This window comes from Panulirus ornatus, chromosome 4, assembly GCF_036320965.1.
Source record: "Panulirus ornatus isolate Po-2019 chromosome 4, ASM3632096v1, whole genome shotgun sequence".
Taxonomy (NCBI): domain Eukaryota; kingdom Metazoa; phylum Arthropoda; class Malacostraca; order Decapoda; family Palinuridae; genus Panulirus; species Panulirus ornatus.
The window spans coordinates 61,118,814-61,141,475 of NC_092227.1; the positions used below are offsets into that span (position 1 = coordinate 61,118,814).

Sequence of the window (22,662 nt, forward strand, 5' to 3'; positions counted from 1 at the left end):
TATATATGGATGAAATTTTTGAGGACATGTTATATGAGGTGATTTGATCAAGTAAGTTATGAAAGGGTAAGAGAGATATGTGTTCAAAATAGTTTGGACAGTGGAGAGAGGTTGACATAGAGGATATATGTGTCAGAGGTGGAGGGAAAAAGGAGAAGCAAGAGACCAAATTGGAGGTGGAAGGATGGGGTGAAAATGATCTTGAGCGATCAGGGCCTAAACATGCAGGAGGGTGAAATGCATGCACAGGATAGTGATTGGAATGATGTGGTATACTGGGGTCGATGTGCTGTCAGTGGACTGAACCAGGGCATTTGAAACATCTGGGGTAAACTATGGAAAGGTCTGTAGTTTCAGTTCATTATACATTAAAGCAGTAGAATGAGTGTGAGTGGATGTGGCCTTTTTTTTATGTTTCCTGGTGCTACCCCGCTGATGCACGTGGTGGTGGCACCGGGAATGGATGAAGGGTAGCAAGTATGAATCCTCTGTGTGTGTGTGTGTGTCTCTCTCTCTCTCTCTCTCTCTCTCTCTCTCTCTCTCTCTCTCTCTCTCTCTCTCTCTCTCTCTCTCTCTCTCTCTCATATACTGAGCTTTAATTCCTTCTTGCTACTTTTAGTGTGATAGTATTGACTACTTATTGATGAAATTTTTATAATGTTTTGATTGTGTTTTTGCAGTGATTGTTTTACAGTTTATCAAATGTTGCAGGTCAAAGAAGAACGGAGGCGTTCCCGAGATAGATCAAGAACTCGTGATAGAGATAGGGATAGGGAACGTGAACGAGATAGGGAACGTGACAGAGATCGCTCTGACCGTGATCGGGATCGTGACAGGGAACGTGACAGAGAACGTGGTGACAGGGAAAGGGAAAGAAGAAGTCGAGAATCCCGTGACCGTAGTAAGGAAAGAGAAAGGTCTGATCGCAAAGAGAAGAAGAAAGAAAAGAAGGACAGAGAAAGAGAGAGAGATAAGGACAGAGAGAGGGATCGAGAAGAAAAGAAAGAAAAAGAGAAGGAAAAGGAGAAAGAGAGAGAGAAGGAAGACCATGAAGCAGTTCATGAAGATGGCGAGGACTTGGAGGACACTCATAAGAGCGAGGTTAGGGGAGCCAAATTGTCTAGCATGGTACGGACTTTGGTTAATGTCTTTAGAACATGCATGATCATATTACATTGAGGTGTTGTATTAGTTGCAGATTGCATAAAATTATTTGATGTGCTTGATTTTTTGTAAAATACTAAATCAATCTTTAATGAAAAGTGTTCTCTGAGAAAAAAAAATTGTGTAAGAAATAGCTCAAGGATTATGAATTTATGTGATTGCCTCCTGATATTTTTCGAAAAGGGCGAAGACACAGGTAGTGATGTGCCTGATGAAGAACGTGAAGATGGAGAAGCAAATGAAGCCGCTGAGGAAGAGGAACGGGAAAGGCAAAGGAGAATTGAAGAATCTCTACGAAAGCGAGAGGAGGAGGTCCAGAGGGCTCTTGCAGGCCACCTTCGGGATCGTGACAAGGAGCGAATGCAGCACAAGCATGATGAAGCAGTTCACAATTTTAATGCTTTACTGGCAGATTTAGTAAGTTTAGATATTTTCTCAGGTTTTAAAAGTATAGTTGGAGTTGATACTAGAAATGATTCATGTATGTTTTTCATTATCTATAGTATTATTAGTGTTGATATTAAGTGTTGTTACCAGTAGTATGATTGTAATTTTTCATGGAAGAAGTGATAGAGTCATACTATAAAAGAATGATTGGCCATTTTTATCCAATTGAGAATATATTCTTAGTATAATTTTTAATTTGTTTTGATTTAGTGCACTGTTGTTCTTTTTTTTTTTTCTTTTTATTATACTTTGTCGCTGTCTCCCGCGTTTGCGAGGTAGCGCAAGGAAACAGACGAAAGAAATGGCCCAACCCCCCCCCATACACATGTATATACATACGTCCACACACGCAAATATACATACCTACACAGCTTTCCATGGTTTACCCCAGACGCTTCACATGCCTTGCTTCAATCCACTGACAGCACGTCAACCCCGGTATACCACATCGCTCCAATTCACTCTATTCCTTGCCCTCCTTTCACCCTCCTGCATGTTCAGGCCCCGATCACACAAAATCTTTTTCACTCCATCTTTCCACCTCCAATTTGGTCTCCCTCTTCTCCTTGTTCCCTCCACCTCCGACACATATATCCTCTTGGTCAATCTTTCCTCACTCATCCTCTCCATGTGCCCAAACCACTTCAAAACACCCTCTTCTGCTCTCTCAACCACGCTCTTTTTATTTCCACACATCTCTCTTACCCTTACGTTACTCACTCGATCAAACCACCTCACACCACACATTGTCCTCAAACATCTCATTTCCAGCACATCCATCCTCCTGCGCACAACTCTATCCATAGCCCACGCCTCGCAACCATACAACATTGTTGGAACCACTATTCCTTCAAACATACCCATTTTTGCTTTCCGAGATAATGTTCTCGACTTCCACACATTCTTCAAGGCCCCCAGGATTTTCGCCCCCTCCCCCACCCTATGATCCACTTCCGCTTCCATGGTTCCATCCGCTGCCAGATCCACTCCCAGATATCTAAAACACTTCACTTCCTCCAGTTTTTCTCCATTCAAACTCACCTCCCAATTGACTTGACCCTCAACCCTACTGTACCTAATAACCTTGCTCATATTCACATTACTCTTAACTTTCTTCTTCCACACACTTTTCCAAACTCAGTCACCAGCTTCTGCAGTTTCTCACATGAATCAGCCACCAGCGCTGTATCATCAGTGAACAACAACTGACTCACTTCCCAAGCTCTCTCATCCCCAACAGACTTCATACTTGCCCCTCTTTCCAAAACTCTTGCATTTACCTCCCTAACAACCCCATCCATAAACAAATTGTTCTTATAAACCAAATTTACTTTTTAGGTAAGAAGCACTGATTACACATGGAAGGAAGCAAAGAAGTCTTTAAAGAAAGACTCAAGATGGGAATCTGCAGGAGCCTTAGATCGTGAAGAAAAGGAAAAGCTATTCAATAATCACGTTGAAAACCTTACTAAACGCAAGCGAGAAAAGTTTAGGTATGAAATCTTTTTTTCTAGAATTAATATGAATTACAAAATCCCATATGTATGGAAGGGCCAAGACAGGAAGGAAGGAAGATAGGACTAATGATAAATATTGGAATCTTTTTGATGGCTTAAATTAACATATGGTAATTATTCTTAATGTCTGCCATTAGTCTGTCATTGTCTTGCATACCAGTTCCTTTTTTACAACAGTGGTTAAGCTTTATCCAAACACCCAAGTCATAGTGTATGCTCAGAGATTCCTCCATACTAGTTTCTCAGTTTCTCACTTGTACCCATATTACTCCTGGTCTTTCATTTTTTTTGATGTTCCTGTGTTTATCCTTCCATTTATCTTCATATATACTTTTATCGTATCTGTTTTTCATAACTTGATGAACCATAGACCCTTGCCCCAGACATGCTTATTTGATTGGCAGCTTGATACCCATGAATCAGGAAGTCAGGGTGCATGGTATAGTAATTGTCACTACCTCAGGTAATGTGTTACCAGGCTTCACATGGTTGAGTTGATTTTTACCCACCAGTCTAAAACATTCAGTGGTTTGGCTAATTCATGAGAATTAGATTATCAAGTAGGTAATTAGGGTTACAAATTCAGAGGGAAGATGTGTATATTACAATGTAAGAATATGTGAAGAGCTGAATGACAAAGTTCAAAAGCCGCAACACCTATAGAGGTCTTTGAGAGCATTGAAATTGCAAGAAAAGACACAAGAGGACCACTGAAAAGCCTTCACCTTCATAAGGTTCAGTGGTCATGATGAAGTTGTCCATATCTGCTGAAGAAATTTGCCTGTACACTTGAAAGACAGTTTGAATGTTACCCCCTGCCCTCGCATAAAGATCATACCTTTACCAGAGTTTTGCTATAGTGTATCAGTATGTTTTGTAACCATTTCATTTAACGGAGGGATAAGTTGTGCTATAATAGAAATTTAGAAACCAAATATGAATGTAAACCTGTCAGAATTTGAAAAATGACAATTGTCAAAATCTGTTTAATAACTAATGAAATAAAGTAATAGCATAAAGAGATATTAGTGTAGATTGTACTGTATTAGAGAGAAAGGAGGGTGGCCAAAATGGTTGGAGTACCTCCCTACCAAAAAGTACCTTTGGTGAGGTTATGCCAAGATAGGATGGTTAGTGGAGTAGTGCTCAACACACATATTGCATGTTAAGGTATACTGTTTCTTTCAGTTTCTACTCTTTCATAGCTGTCAATGTGAGGTTTAGGAATTGAATACTGTTTCTTTCAGTTTCTACTCCTCTTCATAGTTGTCAATGTGAGGTTTTTTAGGAATTGACTTCATCAATAAGTCTTATCTTGTTTTGAGTGCTTTTGACGTCTTTCAATTTACGTTTCTTCATTTTCTTGTTATTGCATTGAATGATTTTTCAAGTTCTTCGTAGGACATTCATATACTTTGGTTTGATATCATTTTCGTATGTTCCCAGGAATTATTCTTGTTTTGATAGTTTTGAAGCTTCCGTGTTCAGATGCTCTCTGGTTTAAAACATTGTTCTGTATTCCATCTGTTTCTTGCAGTGTAAATACAATACTCTGTAAGTACCTCTTTCTACTCTGTGTGTGTGTGTATGTGTGTGTGTGGGGGGGTTGATACCCATGGGGTCCTCTCTTGAGCATCCTCTACTCTCATACATCTTCATCATAGATTTATGTATGCTTTCTGGATTAACCATTTCTTCAAGTCATTCTGTTCCATTTATTCACTGCTCGTATACTATAAAGGTATTTTTATATCAGTTAAACTTGATCACTATTTCCTGCATAATTGAAGTAGCTCAAGAAAATAAGCGAAAAAAGACCTATCCACTCATATACACATATAGGAAAGAAAGAGAACTTCCCATGTATTCCCTGCATGTTGTAGAAGGCGACTAAAGGGGGCAAGAGCAAGGGGCTGGAAACTCTCCCCGTCTTGCATTTCAATTTCTAAAAGAGAAAACCGAAGGAGTCAAGGAGGGACTGCTCATCCTCCTCAAAGGCTCAGATTGGGGTGTCTGAATGTGTGTGGATGTAACCAAGATGAGAAGAAAGGAGAGGTAGGTAGTATGTTTGAGGAAAAAAGAAACCTGGATGTTGTGGCTCAAAGTGAAATGAAGCTCAGGGGTAAAGGGGAAGAATGGTTTAGAAAAGTCTTTGGAGTAAAGTCAGGGGTTGGTGAGAGGACAAGAGCTAAGGAAGGAGTAGCACTACTCCTGAAGCAAAAGTTGTGGGAGTGTGTGGTAGAGTGTAAGGAAGTAAATTCTAGATTGATGTGGGTAAAACTGAAAGTGAATGGAGAGAAATGGGTGATTATTGTTGCATATGCACCTGGTCTTGAGAAGAGAGATCACGAGAAGCATGTGTTTTGGGAACAGCTGAGTGAGTGTGTCAGCAATTTTGGTGCACGAGACTGGGTATAAATGATGGGTGATTTAAATGCAAAGGTGAGTAATGTGGTAGTTGAGGGTATAATTGGTGTACATGGGGTATTCAGTTTTGTGAATGGAAATGGTGAAGAGCTTGTGGATTTGTGTGCTAAAAAAAAGACTGGTGATTAGGAATACCTAGTTTAAAAAGAGAGATATATATAAGTATATGGATGTGATTAGGAGAGATGGTCAAAAGGCATTATTGAATTACGTGTTAATTGATAGACGTGTAATAGAGAGACTTGGAAATTAATGTTTTGAGAGGGGCTGCTGAGGGAATGTCTGATCACTATCTTGTGGAGGTGAAGATTAAGATTTGTAGAGGTTTTCAAAAAAGAAGAGTGAATCTCGGGGAGAAGAGAGTGGTGAGAGTAAGTGAGCTTGGAAAGGAGACTTGTGTGAGGAATTACCAATAGAGATTGAGTGTAAAATGGCAAAAGGTGAGAGCAAATGACGTGGGGGTAGTGGGTGAGGAATGGGATGTATTTAGGGAAGCATGTACATGTGCAGAAGATGCATGTGGCATAAGAAAGGTGGGAGGTGAGCAGATTAGAAAGGGTAGTGAGTGGTGGGATGAAGAAGTAAAGTTATTAGTGAAAGAGAAAGAGAGGCATTTGGACAATACTTACAAGGAAGGAGTGCAAATGACTGGGAGATGTATAAGAGAAAATGGCAAGAGGTCAGGAGGAAGGTACATGGGTTGAAAAAGAGGGCAATGTTGGTTCACCTTCCCCTCTTCTATAGGTATTACATCAGTTTTTGCTCCCAAGAGCTGGTTACTTGTGTCCCACCACCACTAGCTAGACCTCACAATACTTGGCAAGCTGCTGCGTCACATGATTACTGTTTGGCCACTGGCAACCCAAGGTGAGCTGTTTAGATAACTGCTTCTTTCCCTACTTGTCAAATCTTTGGAACTCTCTACCTTCATGTCTTTACCAACAACTATGAAGTGGCACTTTTCAAAAGACAAGATTTTCACTCCTTCCAGAATTCGTAAATACTTTTCCGTCATTTCTTTTTCTGTTTCAAAATTCTCTCTATATTTCAATTAAGGCCCGACCTTGATGTGGACTTTTGCCCAATGCTGGAAAAAAAAAGATTATTCTTGATTGCTGTTTCCCGCATCAGCCAGGTAGCACCAGGAAACACACGAAGAAATACCCATCCACTCATATACACATATGATTTTTGCAGGGAAATAATGCAAATGACTTGGAGATGTATAAAAGAAAGAGGCAGGAGGTCAAGAGAAAGGTGCAAGAGGTGAAAAAGAGGGCAAATGAGAGTTGGGGTGAGAGAGTATCATTAAATTTTAGGGAGAATAAAAAGATGTTTTGGAAGGAGGTAAATAAAGTGCGTAAGACAAGGGATCAAATGGGAACATCAGTGAAGGGGGCTAATGGGGAGGTGATAACAAGTAGGGGTGATGTGAGAAGATGGAGTGAGTATTTTGAAGGTTTGTTGAATGTGTTTGATGATAGAGTGGCAGATATAGGGTGTTTTGGTCGAGGTGGTGTGCAAAGTGAGAGGGTTAGGGAGAATGATTTGGTAAACAGAGAAGAGGTAGTAAAAGCTTTGCGGAAGATGGAAGTCGGCAAGGCAGCATGTTTGGATGGTATTGCAGTGGAAATTATTAAACAAGGGGGGACTGTGTTGTTAACTGGTTGGTAAGGTTATTTAATGTATGTATTACTCATGGTGAGGTGCCTGAGGATTGGCGGAATGGTTGCATAGTGCCATTGTACAAAGGCAAAGGGGATAAGAGTGAGTGCCCAAATTACAGAGGTATAAGTTTGTTGAGTATTCTTGGGAAATTATATGGGAGGGTGTTGATTGAGAGGGTCAAGGCATGTATAGAGCATCAGATTGGGGAAGAGCAGTGTGGTTTGAGAAGTGGTAGAGGATGTGTGGATCAGGTGTTTGCTTTGAAGAATGTATTTGAGAAATACTAAGAAAAGCAAATGAATTTGTATGTAGCATTTATGGATCTGGAAAAGGCATATGATAGTTGATAGAAATGCTCTGTGAAAGGTATTAAGAATATATGGTGTGGGAGGCAAGTCGTGAGAAGCAGTGAAAAGTTTTTATCGAGGATGTAAGGCATGTGTACTTGTAGGAAGAGAGGAAAGTGATTGGTTCTCAGTGAATGTTGGTTTGTGGCAGGGGTGCGTGATGTCTCCATAGTTGTTTAATTTGTTTATGGATGGGCTTGTTAGGGAGGTAAATGCAAGAGTTTTGGAAAGGGACAAGTATGCAGTCTGTTGTGGACGAGAGGGCTTGGGAAGTGAGTCAGTTGTTGTTCGCTGATAATACAGCGCTGGTGGCTGATTCGGGTGAGAAACTGGAGAAGCTGGTAACTGAATTTGGTAATGTGTGTGAAAGAAGAAAGCTAAGAGTAAATGTGAATAAGAGCAAGGTTATTAGGTACAGTAGGGTTGAGGGACTAGTCAATTGGGAGGTAAGTTTAAATGGAGAAAAACTGGAGGAGTGGATTTGGCAGAGGATGGAACCATGGAAGCGGAAGTGAATCATAGGGTGGGGGAGGGAGCGAAAGTTCTGGGAGCATTGAAGAATGTGTTGAAGTCGAGAACATTATCTCCGAAAGCCAAAATGGGTATGTTTGAGGGAATAGTGGTTCCATCAATGTTATATGGTTGCGAGGCATGGGCTATGGATAGAGTTGTGCGGAGGAGGGTGGATGTGCTGGAAATGAGATGTTTGAGGACAATATGTGGTGTGAGGTGGATTAATCGAGTAAGTAATGAAAGGGTAAGAGAGATGTGTGGTAATAAAAAGAGTGTGGTTGAGAGAGCAGAAGAGGGTGTTTTGAAATGGTTTGGTCACATGGGGAGAATGAGTGAGGAAAGATTGACAAAGAGGATATACGTGTCAGAGGTGAAGGGAACGAGGAGAAGTGGGAGACCAAATTGGAGGTGGAGGGATGGAGTTAAAAAGATTTTGAGTGATCGGGGCCTGAACATGCAGGAGCATGAAAGGCGTGCAAGGAATAGTGTGAATTGGAATGATGTGGTATACCAGGGTCGACGTGCTGTCAATGGATTGAACCAGGGCATGTGAAGCGTATGGGGTAAACCATGGAAAGTTGTGTGGGGCCTGGATGTGGAAAGGGAGCTATGGTTTCAGTGCATTATACATGACAGCTAGAGACAGCGTGAACGAATGTGGCCTTTGTTGTCTTTTCCTATCGCTACGTCGCTCACATGAGGGGGAAGGGTGCTGTTATTTCATGTGTGGTGAGTTGGCGATGAGAATGAATAAGGGCAGACAGTATGAATTCAAAGATGCCAGTTTTCCGGCAATTGCCGGAATTCCAGCTTTTTGATCAATTGGAGTCAAATTTCCAGTTTCACATTTTTCTCTCTGTCTGTCTCTTGTCTTTCTAATGATGACAGCCGGAAAGTGAACAAGTAGACTCTTGACGGATGTTTTCATATATCGATCGTGGATTTTGTATATATACTGTATGTAATTAAAAATAAGAATATTGCAAAACAACTGGCTAACCTAGCGAGATTAAGCTTCTCTCCCGCTCTTGCTTTTTGCATGCTTTGCTAATGGTTTGTACATGTGCGCGATGCAACAGCATATGCATGTATACCTAGTGCTACGAGCGGGCTGTGCGGCTAGGCCAGGTGGCCGGCCGGCTAAGCAACCGATAGCATGTCTGCAGCCAAGCGCTATGTTTGAAACGGTACGGCGTGTGTACATTGGGGACTTAATCTGTGAATTTTGGATGAAGGCTTAATTGTTTCAAATTAATAAGCATGTCGGGCCATCAGTCTTTCGTTTGTGTGTGTGCCCATGGATATTTAATCAGATCTTTACCTTTGGAACTGCATGGAATGCCGGAAACGAGCGCAAGATTTGCCATTGATATCTGCAGTTTCTACCAACCCTGGCGTGGTAAGTTATAGTGTGTGCTGGTTGTGCATTACACTCTACCGTATGTTTAGACTTGAATGTGACAACGCGTGCATAGTCTGTATTGGAGCCGCATCACAGATAATTCTAATTGATTCGTAATGGAGGTTGAAAGAGACGCTAACGTGAAATTGATTGATGTTGGAATCAAGAATAAATTTAACTGGCGCTGGCTTGAGGCCAAAGATGATACTGGAGCTTTCTTGTCGGATTACATTCATAAACTTAATGTGGCAGGGAAAGCATTGTGCAAAGTGTGCAACCAAACCATTTCATATGGCAGTGCAGGAATGAAGGCACTTGTGAAACATGGCAACTGTGATGCACATAAGAGAGCAAAGAAGATACAGGACACCAACCAAACACTACCTGCAAGCTTTAAAGCTGCTTATGCAGTAGAGTCAGGGAAGGCTGGCAAAGGAGCTATACTAGTATCTGGACATAAGTACAGACCCTGCACTTTACCGTACAGTGCTCCTCCAAATGTTCACCAATCAGCTACATGTTCTGGTAAGAGAGGTGCCCCTTTACCAAATGTTTCTTACGCAGATAGGAAAGGAAATGTAGAAGCCATGGTTGTGTCCTTCATTTTTGAAAATAACTTGCCATTTACAATGACGTCAAAGTTACGAGACATTGCAAAGGAGCTTGTAAGAGATAACAAAGTTTTGCAAGGTATGTCACTAGACAGGACTTCATGTACATATAAACTTAAAGATGGACTTGCAGCGGTGTATCTAAATGTCTAGTTTCAGACTTGAAGAAGAGCAAATTTTCCATTGATATTGATGAATGTACAGCAAAAAATAACAAGCGGGTGTTAAGCATACTTGTTTCATATTTTGCTGAGAACCTTGGAATGTGTATTGTTCAACACTACATGTCAGTAAAGATGACAACTGTGAATGCTACAACTGTATACGAAGCTATAACCAAGGCATTCAAGGAAGATGACATTCCTTTGGGAAATGTGGTATCGTCATTGAGTGACTCAGCAGCATACATGCGAGGCAAAAACTCTGGATTTGAGAAGAGAATGTATAATACGTGAAGTAGCACCAAATATGCTAGACATAGACGGGGACTTGTGCCATCACATCCACAATGCTGTCAAGAAGTTCTGTGAACATTTCGATATGCATGCTGAAAGCTATCAGATGACCTCTTTCATGACTTTCACTACAGTCCTGATTTACAAGAACATTTGAATGACATATGTGACTTGCTGGGTATATCTTGTAAAATTCCAACGGAAAGGATTGCACATTGATGGCTATCATCTTGCAATGTAACATGCAGAAATGTTGAAATGTTAGATGCCTTCACCGTCTTCTACTTTGCATGGATGGATGTTAGCAATATCTCTGCATGTGAATACATAGTTAATGACGTCATCAGGAAAGCTGATCCTGCAAAGTTTCTAGTGAACAAGAAGCAGCTTGACAGAATTTTCATCAAACTCTAATCCAAGCAACTAACACCTCAAGGACTTTCGAGGAAGAAACAGATTGTTCAACGGCTCTTTTACCAGCGTCAACTTACCCATGCATGTATGTACCTGTACTGCAGTGTCTTGCCAATGTTCAAGAGCTTTGTGCTCACATTTGAGCAAAAGGAACATATGGTTCATAAAGCCCACGATGAACTCACAGAGCTTTTTAGAAGTTTCTTTGCGTGCTTCTTGAAACATGAGACATTGTCTGATTTGACTGCCAGACAGCTAGCTGACTGAAGTCATCAGTGATGGAAATCTTCTGAAGTGCTCAAGGATGTTTTTAGGTACAAGATGTGAACACACATTCAAATGAAGCCTGAAGACATCAAGTCATTCCTCAGCAAAGTTAGGAATGCTTATGAGAATGCTGGTATCTATCTGCAAGGAAAGCTACCTCTGAAAAACAAGCTGCTCATGTTGTTGTCAGCTATTGACCCCAAAGCACAAGGACACTCAGTCACCTGTTCATACCTTCAAGACCTGCCAAAAGAAGTGAAAATAACATTATCTCAAGTGAAAATAACATTATCTCCCTCAGAGAAAGATCAGTGCAATCTAAGCATCAAATATTCAGCTGGACAAATCTCTGCCTCCAGTAGAAGGCAGAATTGATCATTGGTGGGCAGTTACACTGAAGAAGTATCCAGCACTGAGACATATCATTACACCAGCACTGAGCATCTTCACTGGCCCAAGAATAGAACAGTCCTTCAGTATAATGAACAGTGTAATTAATAAAACTACTAATAGACTGAACATTGACACATTCAGTGCTATTCAAACTGTAAAGTTTGATCTTGCTACAAATGAGTCTTCAGTCCAAAGGTATCACAGAGAAGATAAGTTTACTTCACCAGTTGACCAGTCAGTGACACATCATATGAGAACAGCATATGAAAGATACAAGAGAAAGCAAACAGAACCTCCCAGCACTAGTTCACCCACCAGCCAACACCAGCCTCCATTGGAGAAGAAAGTCACCCACACATGGAAGGCAACATTAAGTGTCCACAATACAGCCAGCAAACTAAAGGCCAAAGTATTCCAGCAGCACAAACAATATGTACAACAGACCAAGAGAAAACGGTGAGTTGAAGTTTTTAATAATAGATCAAAAATATGAAATAATTTTGTCAAATGAAAGGTTTTAAAAACACTTTAAATGGTTCAAAATTAGGCTGAGAATGCACCAGAGAGCATCTAAAACCCCAGAGCTTCCATGGCCCTAAGGCGGGCCCTGTACCCCGGCCGCATGGGACTTCGCGCTTCACGCACATTTTGCCCCTTTTTCCACCTACTAATATTTTTCAGGCCCTAGAGACATTTGCCACTGGCATCCCTGCTCAATGTACATGTGTAGATATGTATATGTCTGTGTGTGTCTATATATGTATACATTGAGATGTATAGGTATGTATTTGTGCGTGTGTAGACGTGTATGTATATACATGTGCATGAGGGTGGCTTGGGCCATTCTTTTGTCTGTTTCCTTGTGCTACCTCGCTAACGCGGGAGACGGCGACAAAGTATAATGATAATAAAAAAAAATGATATACATACATACATATATTCCTGAGAAAAAAGGAGAGATAGGTAGTATGTTTGAGGAAAGGAACCTGGATGTTTTGGCTCTGAGTGAAACAAAGCTCAAGGGTAAAAGGGAAGAGTGGTTTGGGAATGTCTTGTGAGTAAAGTCAGGGGTTAGTGAGAGGACAAGAGCAAGGGAAGGAGTAGCACTACTCCTGAAACAGGAGTGGTGGGAGTAAGTGATAGAGTGTAAGAAAGTAAACTCTAGATTGATATGGTTAAAATTGAATGTGGATGGAGAGAGATGGGTGATTATTGGTGCATATGCACCTGGGCGTGAGAAGAAAGATCATGAGAGGCAAGTGTTTTGAGAGCAGCTGAATGAGTGTGTTACTGGTTTTGATGCACGAGACCAGGTTATAATGATGGGTGATTTGAATGCAAAGGTGAGTAATGTGGCAGTTGAGGGAATAATTGGTATACATGGGGTGTTCAGTGTTGTAAATGGAATTGGTGAAGAGCCTGTAGATTTATGTGCTGAAAAAGGACTGGTGATTGGGAATACCTGGATTAAAAAGAGAGATATACATAAGTATACATATGTAAGTAGGAGAGATGGCCAGAGAGCGTTATTAGATTACGTGTTAACTGATAGGCGCACAAAAGAGAGACTTTTGGATGTTAATGTGCTGAGAGATGCAACTGGAGGGATGTCTGATCATTATCTTGTGGAGGCGAAGGTGAAGATTTGTAGAGGTTTTCAGAAAAGAAGAGAGAATGTTGGGGTGAAGAGAGTGGTGAGAGTAAGTGAGCTTGGGAAGGAGACTGAGTACAGAATGGAAAAAGGTGAGAACAAAGGAGGTAAGGGGAGTGGGGGAGGAATGGGATGTATTTAGGGAAGCAATGATGGCTTGCGCAAAAAATGCTTGTGGCATGAGAAGAGTGGGAGGTGGGCAGATTAGAAAGGGTAGTGAGTGGTGGGATGAAGAAGTAAGATTATTAGTGAAAGAGAAGAGAGAGGCATTTGGACGATTTTTGCAGGGAAATAATGCAAATGAGTGGGAGATGTATAAAAGAAAGAGGCAGGAGGTCAAGAGAAAGGTGCTATAGGTGAAAAAGAGGGCAAATGAGAGCTGGGGTGAGAGAGTATCGTTAAATTTTAGGGAGAAAAAAAAAGATGTTTTGGAAGGAGGTAAATAAAGTGCATAAGACAAGGGAACAAATGGGAACTTCAGTGAAGGGGGCTAATTGGGAGGTGATAACAAGTAGTGGTGATGTGAGAAGGAGGTGGAGTGGGTATTTTGAAGTTTTGTTGAATGTCTTGATGATAGAGTGGCAGATACAGGGTGTTTTGGTCAAGGTGGTGTGCAAAGTGAGAGGGTTAGGGAAAATGATGTGGTAAACAGAGAAGAGGTAGTAAAAGCTTTGCAGAAGATGAAAGCCAGCAAGGCAGCAGGTTTGGATGGTATTGCAGTGGAATCTATAAAAAAAGGGGGTGACTGTGTTGTTGACTGGTTGGTAAGGTTATTTAATGCATGTATGATTCATGGTGAGGTGCCTGAGGATTGGCGGAATGGTTGCATAGTGCCATTGTACAAAGGCAAAGGGGACAAAGGTGAGTGCTCAAATTACAGAGGTATAAGTTTTTTGAGTATTCCTGGTAAATTATATGGGAGGGTATTGATTGAGAGGGTGAAGGCATGTACAGAGCATCAGATTCGGGAAGAGCAGTATGGTTTCAGAAGTGGTAGAGGATGTGTGGATCAGGTGTTTGCTTTGAGGAATGTATGTGAGAAACACTTAGAAAAGCAAATGGATTTGTATGTAGCATTTATGGATCTGGAGAAGGCATATGATAAGAGTTGATTGAGATGCTCTGTGGAAGGTATTAAGAATATATGGTGTGGGAGGCAAGTTGTTAGAAGCAGTGAAAAGTTTTTATCGAGGATGTAAGGATGTACGTGTAGGAAGAGAGGAAAGTGATTGTTTCTCAGTGAATGTAGGTTTGCGGCAGGGGTGTGTGATGTCTCCATGGTTGTTTAATTTGTTTATGGTTGGGGTTGGTAGGGAGGTGAATGCAAGAGTTTTGGAAAGAGGGGCAAGTATGCAGTCTGTTGTGGATGAGAGAGCTTGAATAGTGAGTCAGTTGATGTTTGCTGATGATACAGCACTGGTGGCTGATTCATGTGAGAAACTGCAGAAGCTGTGACTGAGTTTGGTAAAGTGTGTGAAAGAAAAAAGTTGAGAGTAAGTGTGAATAAGAGCAAGGTTATTAGGTACAGTAGGGTTGAGGGTCAAATCAATTGGGAGGTAAGTTTGAATGGAGAAAAACTGGAGGAAGTGAAGTGTTTTAGATATGTGGGAGTGGATTTGGCAGCGGATGGAACCATGGAAGCAGAAGTGAATCATAGGGTGGGGGAGGGGGTGAAAATTCTGGGAGCCTTGAAGAATGTGTGGAAGTCGAGAACATTATCTCGGAAAGCAAAAATGGGTATGTTTGAAGGAATAGTGGTTCCAACAATGTTGTATGGCTGCTAGGCGTGGCCTATGGATAGAGTTGTGCGTAGGAGGGTGGATGTGCTGGAAATGAGATGTTTGAGGACAATATGTGGTGTGACGTGGTTTGATCAAGTAAGTAATAATAGGGTAAGAGAGATGTGTGGTAATAAAAAGAGTGTGGTTGAGAGAGCAGAAGAGGGTGTTTTGAAATGGTTTGGTCACATGGAGAGAATGAGTGAGGAAAGATTGACCAAGAGGATATATGTGTCAGAGGTGGAGGGAACAAGGAGAAGTGGGAGACCAAATTGGAGGTGGAAAGATGGAGTGAAAAAGATTTTGAGTGATCGGGGCCTGAACATGCATGAGGGTGAAAGGCGTGCAAGGAATAGAGTGAATTGGAACGATATGGTATACCGGGGTCGACGTGCTGTCAATGGATTGAACCAGGTTATGTGAAGCATCTGGGGTAAACCATGGAAAGTTGTGTGGGGCCTGGATGTGGAAAGGGAGCTATGGTTTCGGTGCATTATTACATGACAGCTAGAGACTGAGTGTGAACGAATGTGGCCTTTGTTGTCCTTTCCTAGCGCTACCTCGCACACATGAGGGGGAGGGGGTTGTTATTTCATGTGTGGCGAGGTGGCGATGGGAATGAATAAAGGCAGACTATGAATTATGTACATGTGTATATATGTATATGTCTGTGTGTATATATATATATGTATACGTTGAGATGTATAGGTATGTATATTTGCGTGTGTGGACATGTATGCATATACATGTGTATGTGGGTGGGTTGGGTCATTCTTTCGTCTGTTTCCTTGCGCTACCTCGCTAACGCGGGAGACAGCGACAAAGCAAAATGATAAGAAAAATAGTAACATATATTCCTTTAAGTCCACGGGGAAAATGAAACACGATAAGTTTCCAAGTGCACTTTCGTGTAATAATCACATCATCAGGGGAGACACAAGAGAGAAATATAATCGCATGTTTACCAAATGGCGTCCTAGCTTCGTCTCTTCGATGTATATTAACTGACTGTTATATTTCTCTCTTGTGTCTCCCCTGATGTTGTGGTTATTACACGAAAGTGCACTTGGGAACTTATTGTGTTTCATTTTCCCCGTGGACTTGTAGGAATATCTTGATCACATGCAAAATTGTGATCCTTTCCAATATACATATATATATATATATATATATATATATATATATATATATATATATATATATATATATATATATATATATATATATATATATATATATATATATATATATATATATATATATATATATACACACATAAATGCACATCACACAGCTCCACTTCACCATCTTCACTCTCAAAAAGCTTACTCAGTCCCTCCATCTCAAGAGAGTCTCCTCCAGCAAAGTGGGCATCACACAGCTCCATTTCACTGTCTTCACTCTCAAAGAGGTTACTCAATCCCTCCATTTCAACGGCTATGACCTCAGGAACATGGCTTGCCTGCTGTACCAGCTGCCATGGACCTGGCATCTTTGTACTCAGGGACTGTCTCTGGTACCTCTTCCTCAAGCTGTGCTGCCTCTGTGGACTCCACCGGTCCCGTAGGCAACTCTGGTACTGAGTTCATCTTACCACCCACAAGGTCATTGCCTAACCCAAAGTCCACTCTTGAGACAGGCAACGTATCTACAATCACCACAAGAGCATGGCCTGTGAAGAGATCTGTTTCCACCCACTCTTCAACTGTTGGAGCTTCCTTGAGCCTCCACAGCCCATTTAACAAAACATGGTATCCAGACTCTCCTCGCGGCACCAAGCCATCCAACATCAGGGACTGCAGCACACCAGAATCCCTTAATACAGTGACTTTTCGTAGCACCCCACTCTGCTAACATAGCCCTTCAACAGGAACGCGTTGTAGTTCCCATGAGACAGATCCACTACTACGGACTGATTACCACTCTCGCAGCCCTCCCACTTTCCTAAGAGCAGGGTTAACTTCACTTACATAACTGGGTGGCCCTACAGTTGAGAAGAAGAGTCACTGGCCTACCCATGGTAGAGTCTCTGGTTCCTTCACCTGGGGACCAACCTTGCCGCAATTAAAACGCCTTAACCCTCTTACTCCAAGGAGCCTCCAGCAAGGGAGCAGATTCAAGTGGGGTTACATAATTACTGGATTTTCCCTTGCCATCGAAACCCTTCAAACGTCTCTCCATACCAAGTTTGCGAGTCAGTGCATACTAATCCATTAGTAACCCAGCCTTATCAACAGACTTCACTTCTCAATCAGTGAAATGATTAAGCACTTCATGAGTTACACTATTCTTACATTCTTCAAGTATTATTAATTCTCTATGTTCTGCAGACGCACAAACTTGTTTGGAGCGTAGCCCATTTTGCGAAAGTATGCGACATAGGTCTGATCAGGACTCTTACTCTTAGCTCTAAATTGACATCTGTAAGCTTGTAGAGATAACTCGTAAGCTTTCAGCACAACATCCTTTACGACCTCATAATCAGCACACTGGTCACTAGACAACGCGGCATATGCTGTCTGAGCCATACTTACAAGGACAGGTTGTAATAAAATCGACCAAGATGACTTTGGCCAAGAGAGCTGATTTGCAACATTTTCGAATGTATGGAAAAATTTAGTGACATCGTTTTCACAAAACTTTGGCACAAAGCATGAGTGTCTTGTAAAGACTGATGTACAGACTGTGACGTACCCTGTCCTAATCTTTCCTGTTCCAAAATTAATCAAAGTTCTTCAGTCCATGCCCACTCTGTCTGTGCATTAATCCTAGCTAGTTCAGTCTATTCCTTCTGTATCTGTAGTTGAAGACGCAAGCATTCGGGATTGACATTGACATTACTGTAAAGCTGAGAAGGGACTAAAGCTTCGGCTGTCCTTGATGGTGGGACAATATCGTTAACCCTAATTTCAACATCAGGCGCAGCACCTACAATCTGCTCGCCAACTAACTGATTTATTGATAAAGTCGCCAACTCTATGACAAATCTGGTTGTATGCTATTCCTGATATATCCACAACGAGCCTTAACTCTAAAGCTGTTCAAGATCTAATGTCACTTGGAGAGGGCTCTTATCAACAGAAACATTCAGTCATCAGCGTCACTGGTCAGCGGTATGATTAACGAATCGAGGAAAGAGATTCCATTAAGGCAAGAAAAATCCTGGGTCATGGTCACCAATTCTTATGTTATAATGCTATCCTAGCAGGGTTGTCAGTTATATTTGGTACGCACACAGGATAATGCTATCGTTGGGCAATTCAGTGACAAGTTATGGCACATTACTCAGAACTGTCGTGACACAGTATAACATCTTACACCCTAGGGCAGTGGTGACTACGGGGTTCGAGACAAGGAAAGCCTACAATACCTTGCTGGATACAGGACTGCTGAAGGAACCGGCTGCTAGACTGCCGTCTAGGTCTTTTATCTGAACAGACAACCAGGCAGGAGTAGCTAGCCACACCTTGATAGGCCACCTACAGCTATGATAGGTAGGAATGACCACAATTACTCTTAATTGGTCAAAAGACTGATTGTCACACCCTCATCCTGATATGATTGGCTGGAGGAGGCCTAAGGTCCAGCCCTCATACTGTCTTACGGCCCAGCCCTGCATTTCTGATGACACAGCCAGGATGGGTGGGTTACCTTTCCCAGACATGACCTGGTGGCTTACCCCGGGTCACTTGACAATGGGACCTGAGAATAATTAGCAGCCAGTTGCAACATGCACACTAACTTGGCCACCTGGCGTGAGGTGTGTGAGATCACAGGTACACATGGGACCTGTCAAGGAATCTCTTGGGATCTCCCAGGTCACCACGTGGCTTACCTAAGAATACCAATTCTCTATCATAGACACAACAAACATGCAGGCTTGTAACAGTATGGAGTAGTGCTCTCATCTATGGTGGTTCTGGTTCTGCATCCTTACCTGACAGAGTTGAGTCAAAAGCGGTTTGACTTAAAAACTCTCTTAGGCTAACTTCAGATCCTGAGCTTCTTGCCCTATGCTGCAATTTTGTTTCTTTTTTCCTCTTCTGCAGGTATTAATTTGGTTTTGGCTCCTGCAATCTGGCTGCTTGTATGCCCCCACCACTAGCTACCACACAATTTTCAGCAAACTGCTGCATCACATGATTAGTATATCTTCCCAACATTTTGAAGCTTTGGAATTCATTATCCTCTCATGTCTTTGTCCCACTGAATATGATCTGGCACCTTTTAAAAGACAGGCTTTTGCTTCCTCCAAAATTCGTAAATGCTTTTCCCTGCCTTTTTATTTTCCCTTTATTCATAAACCCTATGTATTTCAGTGAAGGCCCTTCCTCGATGTAGATATTTTTTTGTGACTAGAGCCTCCAGTGTAAAAAGAAAAGGGAAGGAGGAGGGTGTTAAAAGGCATGATGTGGCTTCTGATGGCCATGTTTATTGCACTGTGGTTGATTTATTGATCGGATGTTTGTCTACATTTCTATGCACAAGACTCTCAGAATATCTAGAAAAAGGCTTGCAGGTATTAGAAGTGATGATATGGGAAGGCATTTAAGAAAATGCTGGAATTTGGATGTGTAAATGCATTTATAAGGTGTGTTGATCCTGACAACAGTGATTACTACAGCATGGTCCATATATTTACCTTATTTTTGCCCACATTTATGTGTGCGGGAGGCCCCAGATATCTAGAAAACCACCTGCAGGTGTTAATGTTGGTAATGTGGGCAAGCATTCAAGGAAAAGCTAAAGTAGGGATATGAAAATGTTTGTTGTAAGATATACAGATGGTGGTTATCTTAAGCTGCTCTGACCACATGCTCTTGTGAGTGCTGTACCATAACTGATGATATCTTCATTTTGTTTTTTCCTTAAATATTTTTATATTTGTAAATTGATTTTAGATATTTATCATTTATGCATAGCCATCATTTGTACTGTTACCCGTATCCCAATGAAGCCTTTATATATTGCTTATAGGTAGGTAATGCTGCTGTAGGTATGCATCTCTATTGGAGCCATGTTATGATTGCCCTGTTTAGCGCTCTTTTTGCTTAGCGCTCTGTGACCTGGAACACATCCTCGGTGCTTATCAAGGTATGGGTGTACCTATACTCACAGGCATCTTAAATTGATGCTGATCATCCAGCCAAATATTGTACTCAGTAACTGTTCCATTTTTGTCTATAATCCACTCATATATATTTCTGAGTTGGTGAAAGAGCTGTAGTTTTAAGAAAATTCTTTGATCATAACAGAATTTTAATGATACTCCTTTTATTGCTAAAAATGGATATACCCTGGCAATGTCAGTACCATGTTCAGCTTCAGAAAAAAAGAAAAAAAAAAAAGACCCCGCACACACACACACACACACACACACACACACTGGCAAAGTTTTTCTTGGCATCTATAATGGATGGCTTAACTTCACTGCATCTTGCATAGAAATTATTTAACTTAGACATGAGGTATCATTAATCAAGTAACACATCTGCATAACATTATTCTGAACTGATTTAATCAAGGGCATTCTGTTCTATGACTTTGACTTGATCATTGGATCATTGTGTGCATTTGCAATTAGCTACAATTTTGAAATTTGTGGATATTAAGAAACCATTTTATGCATTTTTTTTTTTCCTAGACATTTCCTTCTCTCTTAACAAATTTAATCAAATTTATCAGAGAACTGTTGGAGGAGCTGCCAGATGTGCACCTGGACTCCAACTGGAAAGATCTGAAAAAGGAACTTAAGGATGATCCCCGATATACCAAGTTTTCATCATCTGATAAGAAGTGTGAACGAGAGTTCCATGGTTTTCCCCAGACGCTTCACATGCCCTGGTTCAATCCATTGACCACATCCTCCTGGTATACCACATCATTCCAGTTCACTCTATTCCTTGCACGCCTTTCACCCTCCTGTATGTTCAGGCCCTGATCGCTCAAAATCTTTTTCACTAAATCCTTCCACCTCCAATTTGGTCTCCCACTTCTTGTTCCCTCTACCTTTTTATTATTATTATTATACTTTGTCGCTGTCTCCCGCATTAGCGAGGTAGCACAAGGAAACAGACGAAAGAATTGCCCAACTCACATATACATACCTATACATCTCAATGTATACATATATATACACACACAGACATATACATATATACACATGTACATAATTCATGCTGGCTGCCTTTATTCATTCCCGTCGCCACCCCGCCACACACGAAATAACAACCCTCTCCCCCCGCATGTGCGCGAGGTAGCATTAGGAAAAGACAACAAAGGCCACATTCGTTCACACTTAGTCTCTAGCTGTCATGTACAATGCACCAAAACCACAGCTCCTTTTCCACATCCAGGCCCCACAAAACTTTCCATGGTTTACCCAAGATGCTTCACATGCCCTGGTTCAATCCATTGACCACATCCTCCTGGTATACCACATCATTCCAGTTCACTCTATTCCTTGCACGCCTTTCACCCTCCTGTATGTTCAGGCCCTGATCGCTCAAAATCTTTTTCACTAAATCCTTCCACCTCCAATTTGGTCTCCCACTTCTTGTTCCCTCTACCTTTTTATTATTATTATTATTATTATTATTATTATTATTATTATTATTATTATTATTATTTTTATTATTATTATTATTATTATTATTATTATTATTATTTTTATTATTATTATTATTATTATTATTTTTATTATTATTATTATTATTATTATTATTATTTTTATTATTATTATTATTATTATTATTATTATTATTATTATTATTATTATTATTATTATTATTATTATTATTATTATTATTATTATTATTATTATTATTATTATTATTATTATTATTATTATTATTATTATTATTATTATTATTATTATTATTATTATTATTATTATTATTTTTATTATTATTATTATTATTATTATTATTAATATTATTATTATTATTATTATTATTTTTATTATTATTATTATTTTTATTATTATTATTATTATTATTATTATTATTATTATTATTATTATTATTATTATTATTATTATTTTTATTATTATTATTATTATTATTATTATTATTATTATTATTATTATTATTATTATTATTATTATTATACTTTGTCGCTGTCTCCCGCATTAGCGAGGTAGCACAAGGAAACAGACGAAAGAATTGCCCAACTCACATATACATACCTATACATTTCAATGTATACATGTATATATATACGTACTCAGACATATACATATATACACATGTACATAATTCATGCTGGCTGCCTTTATTCATTCCCGTCGCCACCCCGCCACACCTGAAATGACAACCCCCTCCCCCCCGTGCGCGCAAGGTAGCGCTAGGTAAAGATAACAAAGGCCACATTCGTTCACACTCAGTCTCTAGCTGTCATGTACAATGCACCAAAACCACAGCTCCTTTTCCACATCCAGGCCCCACAAAACTTTCCATGGTTTACCCAAGATGCTTCACATGCCCTGGTTCAATCCATTGACCACATCCTCCCTGGTATACCACATCATTCCAGTTCACTCTATTCCTTGCACGCCTTTCACCCTCCTGTATGTTCAGGCCCTGATCGCTCAAAATCTTTTTCACTAAA

At 40.5% G+C, this 22,662-nt stretch overlaps 1 protein-coding gene across 1 annotated transcript in view; it reads left to right on the plus strand.

Moving 5' to 3' along the window:
- LOC139764806 (uncharacterized) overlaps positions 1-20,908 on the plus strand; it is a gene marked incomplete at its 3' end in the record, with an annotated part of 202,539 nt that extends 181,631 nt beyond the window's left edge. Inside the window, exons 16-19 of the mRNA XM_071691740.1 lie at positions 712-1,128; positions 1,348-1,581; positions 2,950-3,104; positions 20,740-20,908. Coding sequence (XP_071547841.1) covers positions 712-1,128; positions 1,348-1,581; positions 2,950-3,104; positions 20,740-20,908 — 975 coding nt within the window. The remainder of the gene's footprint in view (positions 1-711; positions 1,129-1,347; positions 1,582-2,949; positions 3,105-20,739) is intronic.
- Between the last annotated feature and the right edge of the window lie 1,754 nt (positions 20,909-22,662).